This window comes from Ochlerotatus camptorhynchus, unplaced genomic scaffold, assembly GCF_037179485.1.
Source record: "Ochlerotatus camptorhynchus isolate MF236.1 unplaced genomic scaffold, CSIRO-AGI_Acam_v1.1 ptg000361l, whole genome shotgun sequence".
In the NCBI taxonomy this organism is placed as follows: Eukaryota; Metazoa; Arthropoda; class Insecta; order Diptera; family Culicidae; genus Ochlerotatus; species Ochlerotatus camptorhynchus.
Window position 1 is genome coordinate 4,995,473 of NW_027040849.1, and position 14,576 is coordinate 5,010,048.

The 14,576-nt window shown below is 38.5% G+C and overlaps 1 protein-coding gene across 1 annotated transcript in view; it reads right to left on the minus strand.

The window, feature by feature from the left end:
• The window catches only part of p130CAS (Serine_rich_CAS and FAT-like_CAS_C domain-containing protein p130CAS), a 420,726-nt gene extending 406,150 nt beyond the window's left edge, over positions 1-14,576 (minus strand). Inside the window, exon 1 of the mRNA XM_065231801.1 lies at positions 14,321-14,576. Coding sequence (XP_065087873.1) covers positions 14,321-14,566 — 246 coding nt within the window. The 5' untranslated portion in view covers positions 14,567-14,576. The remainder of the gene's footprint in view (positions 1-14,320) is intronic.

Here is a 14,576-nt window from a genome sequence, read left to right on the forward strand (position 1 = left end):
GAAAACATTTTGCGTATCCGTATACGTGACGTAGTGTGCGTACGATAAACGTCAGCAATCTCTGTGGACTTCTCTGACGTTTGTGAAATGCACAAGTATTAATGCAGAACTTTGGGTAAATTATAAGTATTAGAGCAAGAAAACCTTTGAATTTACCGAGGGGAGTGACACATCTAAATCTCAATTCTTTATGCTCAAAAAATCTCACATTAGCGAATCAATCTTCGAAACATCTTCTTTCATTTCTCGTATCTACTTGCATCGCGCATCACCTTTTTGCATGAAATCTTCAGAATCGTCAACAATCTTCTTTCTATCTACTCAGCGTACGCGCAGTTAACCACAACAAAACATTTTTTCCTGCATCGTAGATAGAGTCGCCCCCTCGAAATTTACCCAAAGTTCTGCACTAATACTTGTGAAATTCACAAACGTCAGAGAAGTCTATAAGAGACGCGCGAAAACTGAAGCCAAAAGTTCCAATCGAACCGTCAAACGCGGTTCCAATCGAGCAATGTAAATAGATACGAGCGCTTCGCGAGGAAAGCGTGAGGAGTATTGAGATTGCGGATAAAATTTCATTTTTGAGATTTAAATAATTATAATTAAGTTTGCGTATGAAAAGTGCAATTTGATGCTCTTTGACTTTAGAAATACAAATAAAACACAATTAAAATCTTTTGAGATTATTTTTTATATGTACACAATGTCAAAAAGTAAATTTTTTTTTTAAATTACAAACTCGCTTATCAACTGTCAAGTTTTTAATCACTGGATTTGTATGGCTTATAAAAAGTCAGAAAATTTTGAACCTATCATCTATGTAGTTATACAAAGCATCATCAAGGTAGCTACTCGGGCTGGAATATTATTGTTATTCTCGTTATGTTCTCATGAAATATGCGCTCTAGTGCAACGAAAAACATATATACAGGCCCTGTAACGTTGATCAAGGCGTTTCCGGTGTAATCTGTCAAGATAGTGAATTTGGAGAAGAATGTCTTAAAAGGGATTTTTCGATTACTTTTTAAAGGGACGTATCTGCTTTTGTAAATAATGCATTTGATCGTCGGTTTGGCGTAACTGGTGGCTCTCCCACGGTAGTTTTAGCACGCGAAATCGAGAATTAATTCATACAGTGTAGGAAGCATGAATCGGAGATTGCATAATTTTGCGCAACGCTCTGTAAAATATCCCCTCCAATGTAGTCTATTTGGTTTCACTCAATTTTGTCAAAAAAAATATTATTCAAATACTTCTTATACTACCGTAATCGGTTCGGATATTCGCTCAAATTTAAAGTCACTCGAAGTAAACACAAAATTGCGGGTTGCCAAACCTTGCAGACAAAATAACTTTGTTGGCCGTGCAACCAGATTTCCTTTTATTCTCTCCGCGTGTCTCTTATAAAACATCGTCTCTGGAGGCATCATTCTGTACGCACACACCTACAAAATAAGGGGTGTTCAGGTTTTTTAAATGCTCGATTAAAAGAAATGCGTCAAGTTTAGGTCGACCCAAATTTTGATCGTAGCACCTTTTATTAGCTGCTTACTTACTTACTTACATATTTATGAATTTCATGCATAAATGTTGGATATATCCAAGGGACTGGTACCATAGAGGTAACTCTAAGACCAGAAGGTCCCGGAGAAACGTGCTCAACTTTTTGGCTCAGCTCTGGTACTATCTTCGGTCCCAAGCTGATCGATTCACCCCTCGAAACATAGGAAAATCCACGAACCCCAAATTTTATTTGTCAAACTTTCATAGCAAATCAAAACAAACATTGTGTAGTACTAGAATTTTGACTAGAATGGGGTACGTTAATCGATTTGCTTGGGACCAATAGGCTAGTCAAGTAGTGAGCCAATTTAAAATCATTAGTTTCGTATTGATTGTTGCTGGTACGCTGCCATCTTTTCGTAGGCAGCATATAGAAGTGAAAACAAGGCAATCAAAGCTAGGCTCAAGCGTGGGCCCGCGGCTATGCTCACTATAGACCTTTTTGACGTTTAATCGTCTTTCTCCATCTACACGCTTAGAAATAAATAATTTTACACGTGACGGAATCCATCTTTGACATAAAAGATGAGACGTAAACAAACATGTCATGTAATATTAAGTTCTCCGAGACTGAAAAGTTCGTTACTCAACGAAAAGTACGTTTTATTAAGCTATATTTCACGTCTGTTATGACTCAAATTTATGTCAAAATTGATGCTCGTATATGTCACTCTCAGAGCACCTAAATTTACATGATTTTTTTGTTGAGTGTTAAACACACAGGGTTGAAGGGAAGGTATGTTTTCCCTCTAACCTGCACAGTTCGAAAACGTAGTGTAAATTTATGTTCAACATGATGCACATAAATGGAGCGTCACATATCATATATTTTTACATTATACAGCATGTAAAGTTCTGACACATTTTATGCAATGTAGCAAATATTGTATACAAAAGCCCATCTTTGTAAACAACATTGTTTAAACGGCGCCGGTGGTGTAGTGGTAAGCGTGATTATCTCTCATCCCAGCAGGCCTGGGTTCAATCCCAGTCGGCGCCGCCGGGATGTTCTGAGGCATAACATCTCTGATCACGCCTTCCTTCGGATGGGAAGTAAAGCCGTTGGTCCCCGGTTCATGAGTTGATGGGTCGATAGGTAGGGTCCAGGTGTGGGAGCTGACTTCCTGGCACGTCGGTAGCATTGGTGCTCAGCACGGAAAACAAGATCGACGGAAAAAACAAACCAAAGAAAAAAAAATAAAAAAAAACATTGTTTACAAGTTACTCGGTTGCGTGAAAAGAAATACAAGTTTACGTGAATGAATGTTTACATCACAATCAAAATTTAGAATTTTTATCTGTGTGTTTACCTCTTGCTCGCACTCCATAAATTTAAATGGTGTATTAGCATAGAGGTAACTCTAAGACTAGAAGGTCCCGAAATAACGTGCTCAACTTTTTGGCTCAGCTCTGGTACTCTCTTCGGTCCCAAGCTAATCGATTCACCCCTCGAAACATAGGAAAAACGAATAACCCCTCATTTCATCTGTCAAATTTTCATAGCGAATCAAAACAAACATTGCGTAGTACTAGAATTTCGACTAGAATGGGATACGTTAATCGTTTGCTTGGGACCAATAGACTAACTAGTCAAGTAGTGAGCCAATTTAAAATCGTTAGTTTCGTATTGATTGTTGGTATTAGCAACAATCAATACGAAACTAACGATTTTAAATTGGCTCACCACTTTAGTAGCCTATTGGTCCCAAGCAAACGATTAACGTACCCTATTCTAGTTGAAATTCTATTACTACACTATGTTTGTTTTGATTCGCTATGAAAGTTTGACAGATAACATCAGGGGTGTGTGGATTCATGCAGAACATGCAGGGGTGAGTGAAATAGCTTGGGACTGCTTGGGACCGTTGTTCTGGTACTGAGTGAGCCAAAAATAATAATGATTTTCTTCGGGACCCAGTGGTCTTAGAGTTACCTCTATGGTATTAGTGCGCTCCGATTAAACGTCAAAAATTTCTATGGCTACTTGTTATTAGTAGACATAGGGGTGCCACTTTCCTGGATGTAGCTGATTGTAATTGTTTTTTGGCGTATGACGGAAATGGGACCCTTATGACGAAGAAGTGCTCACCCTTTAACAAAAAATTCTCATAAGGAGTTTTACGACCCCTACCGCTTACCAACCTTTGTCAAACATTGTGCTGTAGCAACTCAATCAGATTTTCTTTTAATTTCCGTTCCCATCTTTGTCAATGGCTCCTTATTGCTCCGTAGTTCATATACAATAGGGATTTCTCCCCGTTTCGGTGGCTCAACCACATGGTTGGATGTCCATCAATCGGGTATCATTTTCAATGCACTATACATCCTTCCAGAAACGAACGGAAAAAATAACGACTATTGACCTACTTTTGAACCCTCGATATGTATGGGGGAATGAAAAATAAACTGCCCCTTATCCGTAACGACTACCGCAGTATGGGAAGTATACAACATTTGTCTCGGTCCTCCTTCGCCTCACGTCACGACCTCACAACTTCCATTCCATTGCGATAACAAAGCATGACCCAAGCCCAAACTTGATTGATGATGTCTTTTGCTACCAATCTACCATCATTGGAAAAAAAAACAACAGCATAAAAAAATAGTAAACCACACACGCCGAGAGGAAACTCCAAAAACAGCTCAACTTTATCGTTCTGGTCTGTTTGTTCGAATGTTTGCATCTTGTTTGGAAGTCAATCATCGCACATTGTCTGCTTTTTGTAGCTGATATCCGAGTCGGTGGAACAGATCAAGAAAAAAATGGGCAAAATGTCAGTAACCTCTGCCATGGGTTAATAGGTGCGAGCCGTCAATGTAAACAACTCATTTTCAGACAGATATCGAAAAAGACGTTGTCACTTGGCCAGAGCATGGGGAAGAAAGCGGCATAACTGACTTTGAAACCAAATCCTTGTGTGGTAGGTCACTTCTCCTCCCAAGGGCCCTTCAGTATAGAATGTTTTACCGAAAGGCATAAAGGTACAGTAACCCCTCCATTTATGTGGTGGGTGGTAGCGGCCACCCATCGCTGTTTCTTGGCTGTCCTTCAATCAATAACGCTGATTTTTTGTATGTGATTATTGTCAATGATTGGTTAAAGGACAGCTGAGAAATAGCGATGGGTGGACGGTACCACCCATCGCATAAATTGAGGGATTACTGTACATCAGAAAACATAATTCTGCTAATGTGAACACATGTGGTCATTCCGTTCTGGTGGCCGCCGTTTGGTGACACGGCTCGAAAGAACACGAGCCGAATCGGGTTCAAGAAATTCCAAAAGAACCAACGAAAGAAGCGAACAGAAAATGTGAACGCTGTCAAATAAATAATATAGATTAATTCGAGGCTCATTTTTTGGAGAATGGAAAGTGTCGTTAAGGAGATAATTTAAACAAGCGATAAATTTTGTGTACATTAATAAATACGTGAATTAATAGCCGCTTTGCGCGGTGTGAGGATAAATTCGAGATTAATGACCGAGTGGTGGGAAGCAATGAAATGGAAATGAAATGAATCCGGCTTCCCGCGGTGGGTGGTAATCGGGGACAGTAATTTATTTCACGAAGAAAGTAGTTGTTGGTAGGTACTTAAAAAAAACTCCGGGTTCGAAGAGCAAAGATCATTTTATAGAATGTACAGTGTACATTAGACTGATGCAAATTTGAAATTTATCTTTAACTTTTCTTCCTTACATGTTGTCGAAAAGTGATCTTGAAGAAAGTTGTAGCTGAGAAAATTTCCCAAATGCTCAACTATTCTGTTTTAAAGCGGAGAGATATGGTGAATTGTTATATAGATATGATAAAAAAAATGGTTTTCCCATAGTAATTTCCATATAAAATTCAAATGGTTTGTGCCAAGTCAGTTTCTTACTAAATGAGTTCACATTTTGGGAGGCTAATCAGGACTCAATTTGGAACCATTTGAGCACTGTGGAGCGAAAATTTCAAATTTGCATCAGTCTAGTGTACATTGTACACGGTATTTATTTTCTGTCAAATAACAACAGGGATGGTCGATTCATGTTTAAATCAAGCGATCAGAATCACAAGGGCCCAAGGCAGTACCTTCATAACAAGAAAATCTAGAGCTCACAGAGTTCCAGGAGAATCATGAACTTTAGCAATGCATAGAACTCCCGGAACACCAAAGAGCTCTCAAAGTTCTTCTAAAAGTCAAGCAACCCTTAAGAAATTTTAGAACTGCAAGATTTTATGAATCTTTGAAATTTTTCGAACATCTTAACGGAATCCCTTTATGAAGAGCTTTGAGTGTGTTGGTTTATTTCCTTTAAATTCCGTTATAATTGCTTATCTTTTGATAGATACGCGTATTTCGTCTACTACTTGCAGACTTCATCAGTGCCAAGTACCAGTGGTGTTGAGTACTTGGCACTGATGTGGTGTTGAGTAAAGTCTGGAACGCGCAAAAATTTGTCAACTTGTAATTGGTGTATTTCTGTTAAAAATGCATTAAAAAAATCCTGAAATGCTGCATTTGGAAGTTGAGTTTTCACCGTTTGCTCTCCAGCTTTCAAAATGACGTCCAAGCGTTCTCACACGCCAAATTGGCAAAATTGCTGGATGTGGCCAAATCGACCGTGACAAACGTTTTAAAAGTGTTCGGGGAGCGTCTGTCGACCGCCAGGACGCCGGCAATCCTGAAAACCTGGGAAGCCGGCAAAAACGGCGGCAATCGTAATCCGGACGTGGCAGCGACGACGAAGAAGGTGGCGGTGAAATATAAGCGGAATCCTAACCTCCATCCGGGACGTCGCTGGAAAGCTCAATGTCTCCCATACTACTGTGAAGCGGGCCAAGAAACGAGCCGGGTTGTTGACGTTTAAGAAGGTGAAGGTGGCGAACCGAGATTACAAACAAAACACGTCGGCAAAGCAGTGTATGTAAGGTAGCCACCATCCCTTCAAGACTTGTCTTGTATGCAGCTCCACTCAATAGCAAGATCAATTTGAGCTACCGATCTGAATTCACAATATCGCTGTATGAAGGGCCAAAAACGAAAGGGCGGACCCGTAAGCAGAGACACTTACGCGAAATCCGCGGGAATTTAAGAATCTCCTTCCAACGATACGCTCCAACAAATCGAATAACACAATTCGCAATACTTATTAAGCTTCCTACTGGATGGTTTGTTAAGAAGGGCGCGTCAATCGCCCTAAAACTGTTGAAGTAGAATTCACACCACCACAATCGAATCGGTAGGATAAAGAAAATGATAGTGTTTATTCCCTCCTAGACTCCGGCTGTCAATCATACCATCGTCCAGTTTCAGCTTGAATGATACCCTGATGCTCCCTCCCAACCCAGTATTTATTTATATAATGAAAATATATGCAATGGATAAATTAAATATATCAGAACATTAAAATATGACATAATGAACACGTCGGCAAAGCAGTGGTCCTGAAAACTGTATACGAATCTGCTCACAAAGTTCGACTGTGTTTTTATGGACGATGAAACTTATGTGAAGGTGGATTTCAAGCATCTTCAGGGACAGGAGTTTTATATAGCATCTGGAAAAGGGAAGGTGACTGAAATTTTCAAAACCATCAAACTATCGAATTTCCCGAAAAAAATATCTCGTCCGGCAGGCGATATGCACGTGTGGTCTAAAAAGCGACATTTTCATTACTACGGGAACCATCGGCAGTTCGGATTTGGAAAACCAATAGAATAAACGACCATTTTTTCCTTTAAATATTTGAATTGAACTACCAAAAGAAAAATAAGAAGATTTTTGTGATATGAATTTTGACTGAAAGAAACGATTTTTTTGTCGACCAGTTTTTGCGCGTTCCTGTCTTTACCTGGAACTGATGAAGTCTGAAAGTAGTAGACGAAATACGCGTATCTGTCAAAAGATAAGCAATTATAACGAAAGATTTTATGGAAATCTAAGAATTTTTAAAACATTAACGACAGTAGGAACGGTATAACTCCTGACACTTTTAAAATTAGAAGATTTCATATAGCAATAAGCTCCGTATCGGATTAAATTCTAATACTAGCCCTGATCAGAGGATCTGCCATATGCTTGATTAGTAATGTATTGATTAACACCAACAACGACATCAAAGCATTCGTGATTGGGATTCATTCCGAGGACAATACAATACGGAGTATTGGTTATAATTAAAATGTGATGGGTCAGTACACTTTGACTGAATATTAGGGCGGGTCAACATTCCAACTGCTTTTTCAATACGTATTGAGGTCCCCAACAACTGTGAAAATTTTGAACAAATTTGGTTATAATTTCGATTTACGGGAGAATTTTAAATTTTGTATGGGAAAATGTATGTGAAACGGAACGATCCTATTCATTACAGAATACTATACAAAACAAATTTATCGAAGACTGAAAATCGATTTGATCTATGTACAAACAATTATTAATCTTTCACTTTTGACCATGTGTCTAATGTGACCACGTACCTAAAAACTCATATATAGGCCTATAGGTATGTGTGTGGGTTCAAAGAGCGCCCAATGCTTCTCTTTGATTCTGTGCATATTTCTTCTCGGCGTAGTGAGAGCTTTTGAAGCAAAACTGATTACTCTTGGTGCTTGATTTACGTTTACATTTCTTGTACCAGCACAGCACCCAGAGCAACTGGAGATGCGTCTGTGTATACACACTTAGAAAAAAAATCATGTAAATTTAGCTGCTTTGAGAGTGACATATACGAGCGTCAATTTTGACATAAAATTGAGTCATAACAGACGCGAAATTCAACACAATCAAATTTAGTTTTCGTCGAGAAACAAACTTTTCACTCTAGGAGCACTTAATTTTACATGAAATATTTGTTTACGTCTGATCCTTTATGTCACAGAAGGATTCTGTCACGTGTCAAATTAGTTATTTCTAAGTGTGTATGATTTGCTGTTTGATGGCCTTAAAAGCTTCGTTTTGCTCTGGTCTTCATAACCATGACCTAGAGGTTGTTGCTGCCCACAGTGGGTTTGACATATTTGTAAAATTTATTATGGGCGAACTTCAGAAGTATTCTGCAAACTTCAGGGAAGTTTTGGGAGCTACAGGGAAGTCCAATGTTCTCCTGGTAAGTTCTACGATCCTTAAGAAAGTTCTGTGAACTGTAGTAAAATTATATGAACGTCGTTGGATCGCAACATCGGCGCAGGGCTCTACAGTGCTTGACTGTATAAAGCGTTACCATCAAAAGCCTCCCGCCGTGACTTTATTGTAGCTCCGCAAACTTCAGGAAAGTTCTATAAAAATCATAAAAGCTCCACGAACGTCAGGAAAGTTCATCAAATTATCAGGACGTTCTGAAAATCACTTACAACATTAGGTATGTACAGTCCGCATCGTGCTCTCTTGCCGTGCGAATCTATTTGCTTTTTGCTAAAAGAAGTGTTACTACTACCTAAAGCTACAACAAGTTTAAACAGGACTTTTCAGTGCTCAACCTGTAAAATTTCTACCTTGTTCAACTCTCATTCCTCTTCGATCCTTGTTTGGACCCTACCCGAGGTTATCTTTCTTGGATATCGATTTGTAAAATTCCTCTTCGATCCTTCAGATTCTTATAGTAATCTGCTTGGAAGTCGATTTGGATAAAAATTTACTGCCGCCATGGTGCCTAAGCAGAAAAGAAAAGGGCAATCCCTTGATCCCCCTTCTGATGAAATTAATTTGAGCAATCAATCCAAGAAAAAATCTAGTAAACTTTCCCGGCTTAATGCCAAGAAGGAAAAGATTCCCCTATTGTGATAACCACTTCCGATTTCCATGCTCTTCGCATGGAACTTTTGAACTTCGTGAATGTTAAGTTTTCACTACAAACTGGACGTCGGGGTAAATGCCGTGTATTGGCTGAAACCTTGGACGGATTTAAATGTCTTCTCAAGTCTACGTAAGAAGCAGCACACATTTTTTACTTACGACACGTGTGTTCAAGGTTGTCATGAAAGGACTGCCCAGTGGTGAATCCCTGGATCAGATCAAAGATGAGCTGGCAAAATTACTTGGAGTTGTACCACTCCAAGTAATCAAAATGAAATCCCGTCCTGGCGATTCGCGCAACGGAATTTCTAATGATTTTTACTTAGTTCACTTCAAGTCTAGTGAACTAAACAACCTAAAGGCCTTGGAAAAAGCTAGCCTTATGCTCCATGTCCGAGTGAAGCGTGAACACTTCAGGAAGACTGGAGGAAATTTCCAAAACCTCACCCAGTGCCGTAAGTGCCAGGGATGGGGTCAAGGAACTAAAAATTGCTACATGCCAGCCAAATGCATGAATTGTGGTGATTCCTCTCACGCAAAAGACGACTGTCCTGTGAAGGAAGATCCTATGAAATTTAAATGTTCAAATTGTGGTGAAAAACACAAATCCAATTTTTAGGAATGTAAGACTCGCAAAGCGATCCTACAATCTCGTTCTAAGCGACAGGTAGGAAACGCTCCACGTTTCCAAACAGGTACAAATTACTCTGCTGTTAACAACGGTCAGCGAGGAACAAATTCTACATTCGTACCCGTAGGTACAAATATCACCCCTGCTTCAAATTTTTCATCTGTACCTACTCCCCTCGCTGCTAACAATGTTTAGCGATTTAATGGAGCTACCTATGCTGCTATTGCAGCGGCTAGAAATCAAAATACTAACCAATGTAATTCTAACGGAAATTTTGAAAATTTTGACTTAGGAAGCATTGCTGCTCCTAAAATGGAATTTTACAGAAATCATTAATTGACATGATTTCCAACTCCATGTTTGATGCTATTCAAAAATCTAATCTAACTATAACTCCATGTTTGATGCTATTCAAACTGGAGTAAAATTTGCGAATAATATTGTCATGACTTTGAAATTCAGCAATGGATTTTAAATCATTAAATATTTTAAATTGGAATGCTCGATCTATTAAAGATAATGAATCACACATAAAATTCTTTCTTCATTTGAAACCAAAGTTTTTTAAACTTTGGGAGTTTCTGTTGAAACAAAATTTGGACAACTTACGTTTATAGCTGCATATTTGCCATTCCAATGCGTAGGCCAGCAAAAGAATTTTCCCAAGGGTGACCTTCAGAAACTTACCCGTCATAGGTCTAAATTCTAAATTATTGGTGATTTTAATACAAAACACCGTTTATGGAATAATGGTCAAAGCAATTCCAATGGTAATATTCTGTTTGTTGATTGTTCTGCAGGTTATCACATTATTCAATATTCAAACAGCCCAACATGCTATTCTTCAGAAAGAAATCCCTCAACTATTGATCTGGTCTTAACTGATTCATGTCAACTTTGTAGCCAATTGGTTACCCATGCTGACTTCGGTTCTGATCACCTTTCAGTAACTTTTTAAATATCCCTAGAAGTAATTTCTAATCCCAACAGCTCTACAAGAGCTGATTGGGAGCAATATCGAACATTTATGGAATATAACTTCGATCCAAACATTCCTTTGCAAACCAAAGATGAAATTAATTATGCTCTTGAATCTATGACTACTTCTATATTTGAAGGAAGAGCTGCCTCAGTTCCAAAATGCGAGGTTAAATTCGATTCAATTATAATAGACGATGATCTTCAGCTCTTGATCCGTCTTAAAAATGTCCGTAGGAGACAATATCAAAGAACACGCGATCCTGCCATGAAACTTATCTGGCGGGATTTACAAAAACAAATTAAAAAACGATTCTCTGCCCTGAGGAACAAAACTTTTGAAAATAATGTGTCTAAATTAGACCCGAGTTCCAAACCCTTTTGGAAACTCACAAAAATGTTGAAAAAACCTCAAAAGCCAATTCCAGCGCTTAAAGAAGGTGGTAAAATTTTGATCACAAATTTGGAAAAAAGCTCAGAAACTTGCTAAGCAATTCGAGAGTTCCCATAATTTCAGTTTGGGTCTTACTAGTCCTATTGAGAATCAGGTCGCTCGGGATTATTTGAATATTTTCTCTCGGGAAAATATTTTTGATGATTCCTGGGGGACTGATTTGGACGAAGTAAGGTCTATAACTAAAAAGTTTTAAAATATGAAAGCTCCAGGTGATGATGGAATTTTCTATATCCTCATCAAAAAACTCCCAGAGAGTACCTTGTCTTTCTTGGTAAAATTATTTAACAGATGTTTCCATTTGGCATACTTTCCCGATAAATGGAAAAATGCAAAAGTTGTTACAATTTTGAAGCCGGATAAAAATCCAGCTGAAGCTTCTAGCTACCGTCCAATAAGTTTGCTTTCTTCAATAAGTAAACTTTTTGAAAAAATAATTTTGAATAGAATGATGCTTCACATCAATACGAACTCAATTTTTGCAGATGAGCAGTTTGGATTTCACCATGGGCATTTCACTACTCATCAACTCTTAAGAGTTACCAATTTAATTCGTTCAAACAAATCTGAAGGCCACTCAACTGGAGTTGCTCTTCTAGACATAAAAAAGCATTCGAAAGTGTTTGGCATGAAGGTTTGATTGCTAAAATGAAAAAGTTTAATTTTCCACTCTCTATTATGAAATTAGTTCAAAATTATTTAACTGCCAGAACTCTGCAGGTAAATTATTAAAACTCCAAATCTGAATGACTACCTGTTAGAGCAGGAGTTCCTCAGGGTAGCATTCTTGGGCCTATATTGTATAACATTTTCACTTCGGACCTCCCTGATTTGCCTCAGGGCTGCCACAAATCTTTGTTCGCTGATGACACAGGCATTTCAGCTAAAGTAAGAAGTCTTCGTTTATTTGCAGCAGACTGCAGAAAAGTTTAGATATTTTCTCTTCTTATTTACAAAAATGGAAGATTTCTCCCAACGCTTCCAAAACTCAACTTATAATATTTTCACATAAGCCTAGAGCTTCCTTTTTGAAACCTAGTAGTAGTCACATAGTCACTATGAACGGAGTTCCAATTTACTGGTCAAACCAAGTGAAATAGCTTGGATTAGTACTTGACCAAAAATTAACTTTTAAAGATCACATTGAGGGCATTCAAGCCAAATGTAACACAAATATATAAAATGTTTGTATCCTCTTATAAACAGGAAATCCAAACTTTGCCTGACGAATAAACTTCTAATATTTAAACAAGTTTTTAGACTGGCCATGCTTTACACTGTGCCAATATGGTCTAGTTGTTGCACTACCAGGAAAAAAGCACTTTAAAGGATGGAGAACAAAATTCTGAAGATGATTTTGAAGTTGCCTCCCTGGTACAGTACTAACGAGGTACATATAATTTCGAATGTTGAGACTTTGGAACAAATGTCCAACAAAATAATTAATAATTTCAGGCAAAAATCGTTGCAATCCTCAATTACAACGATTAATTCCCTTTATACTTAGATAAGGTTTAGTTTTAGTTTTTAGTTTTAAGATTTCAAATGTTATACTGACAGCCAGGTTTAAAAAACCTGTTTAAAATACTGAATTGCCAAGACAGGAACAATGTAAAAAACACTTTGATATGTATCATAACAATTAAGGCTGGTAAGTTACTGTAGTAACTGGAGCACTTAAGTTAAAATGAAACGTAATTCATTTTGAATTTGGAACAAATAAAGAGTTAAAAAAATTCGAGATGTACTGTGAAATTTAGGAAAAAACTGCGAATTTCAGGGAAAAAAAAAATCAAATTCGGAGACGTTCTGCAAACTTCAAATGAGTTCTAAGAACATCAGTCAGATCTCTCGGTGGAACAACTCCCATTCCATTTAAGAGAAAACAGGTATGATAGTGAGAATTAGTTACAATATCCCTTTCTCTTTTACGCTACCCTTATGGAATGTGATAAGGGTATTGTAAAAATGAAGGAACAGGGAGGGGGTGCAAACGTTAGAACATGTCACCTAAAAAAATATCACTAGTGCGGCTCTGTCTACAACTTGTCCTTAGATACAATTTTGATACAACCAATAGTTTTTGAGATACGTTTTTATCAAACATAGTGCTCATGAAAATATATACGCCCTTTTAAAAAATGACGCTTGAGTCGAATTGATCTGAATATCAATGGAAAATTCATACTGTCAAAAACGTAGATAAACCTTCATTTAAATCGGAAAGACTCCTGGACCTGCTATATACAATCCGTCTTTTATTGAAAACAATGGCAGTTTGCGAGCTTGTTGGTTACTTCGGTAGTATACCTTATGAAGTTCTCTACATCGATCTACGAACACTATCAATGTAACCCCTGTAAAGGCCTTCTAATAGATGCCAACCATTCCCAAATTCGTAAACCAATTAGTTGATCCTCGTTTGCGTGCCACAAGCGAATCCAGAAAACAATCATTTCCAACTACCCTTACATCTGCTCCGATGAACCAGAACGCAAAACATCTTCTGCTCGAGAAGTTGCCATCGATTTTCTCCTCCTTTTCTTGACTCCATTACAACACCAACCACCATGACCCTTCATAACTTCGACCCACTTCAGCATTATGGTTGGGAAAATCTCCCTGACAGTCACATCACATCATGGAGCGTCGTATTATACAGAAAAGAACCCTGCCATATACATTGTACTCGTAGCGCGAACGGTGTGATATAATGTTATGCGATCCGAGCGAAGCACTAAATCCGCGAAGCGAATACAAAATTCATCTCAATCCCCTTTGGCTGCAAATGCGAGGAAACAGTATTGTTGCAAAATTTATACCCGACAAGTGACGTGCTTTTACGTTTTCTTGAACGGATCTCTCCAGTTCAATCCGGGGATGGACGATTTTTACAAAAAACTCTCACGTACCTTCTTGCTCTTCGGCGGCTTGGATGCTGTCCGATCTGACTGTTGCTCACCATCCGGTCCGTTGTCTTTGTTTGGTTCCCTTTGCGAGTCCTCATCACCAGCATCAGCATCGTCATCATCACCAGCATCAACGGCAACAGCAAGCAACTCCTGCTGCTCGCCGCTGCCACCGGCCGGTGAACCGGAACGTGACTCCGGCTCGCTCATCTCCAGCAGAAAGTCCAACGAAGGACGTGACGATTCCATTCCCTTGCGA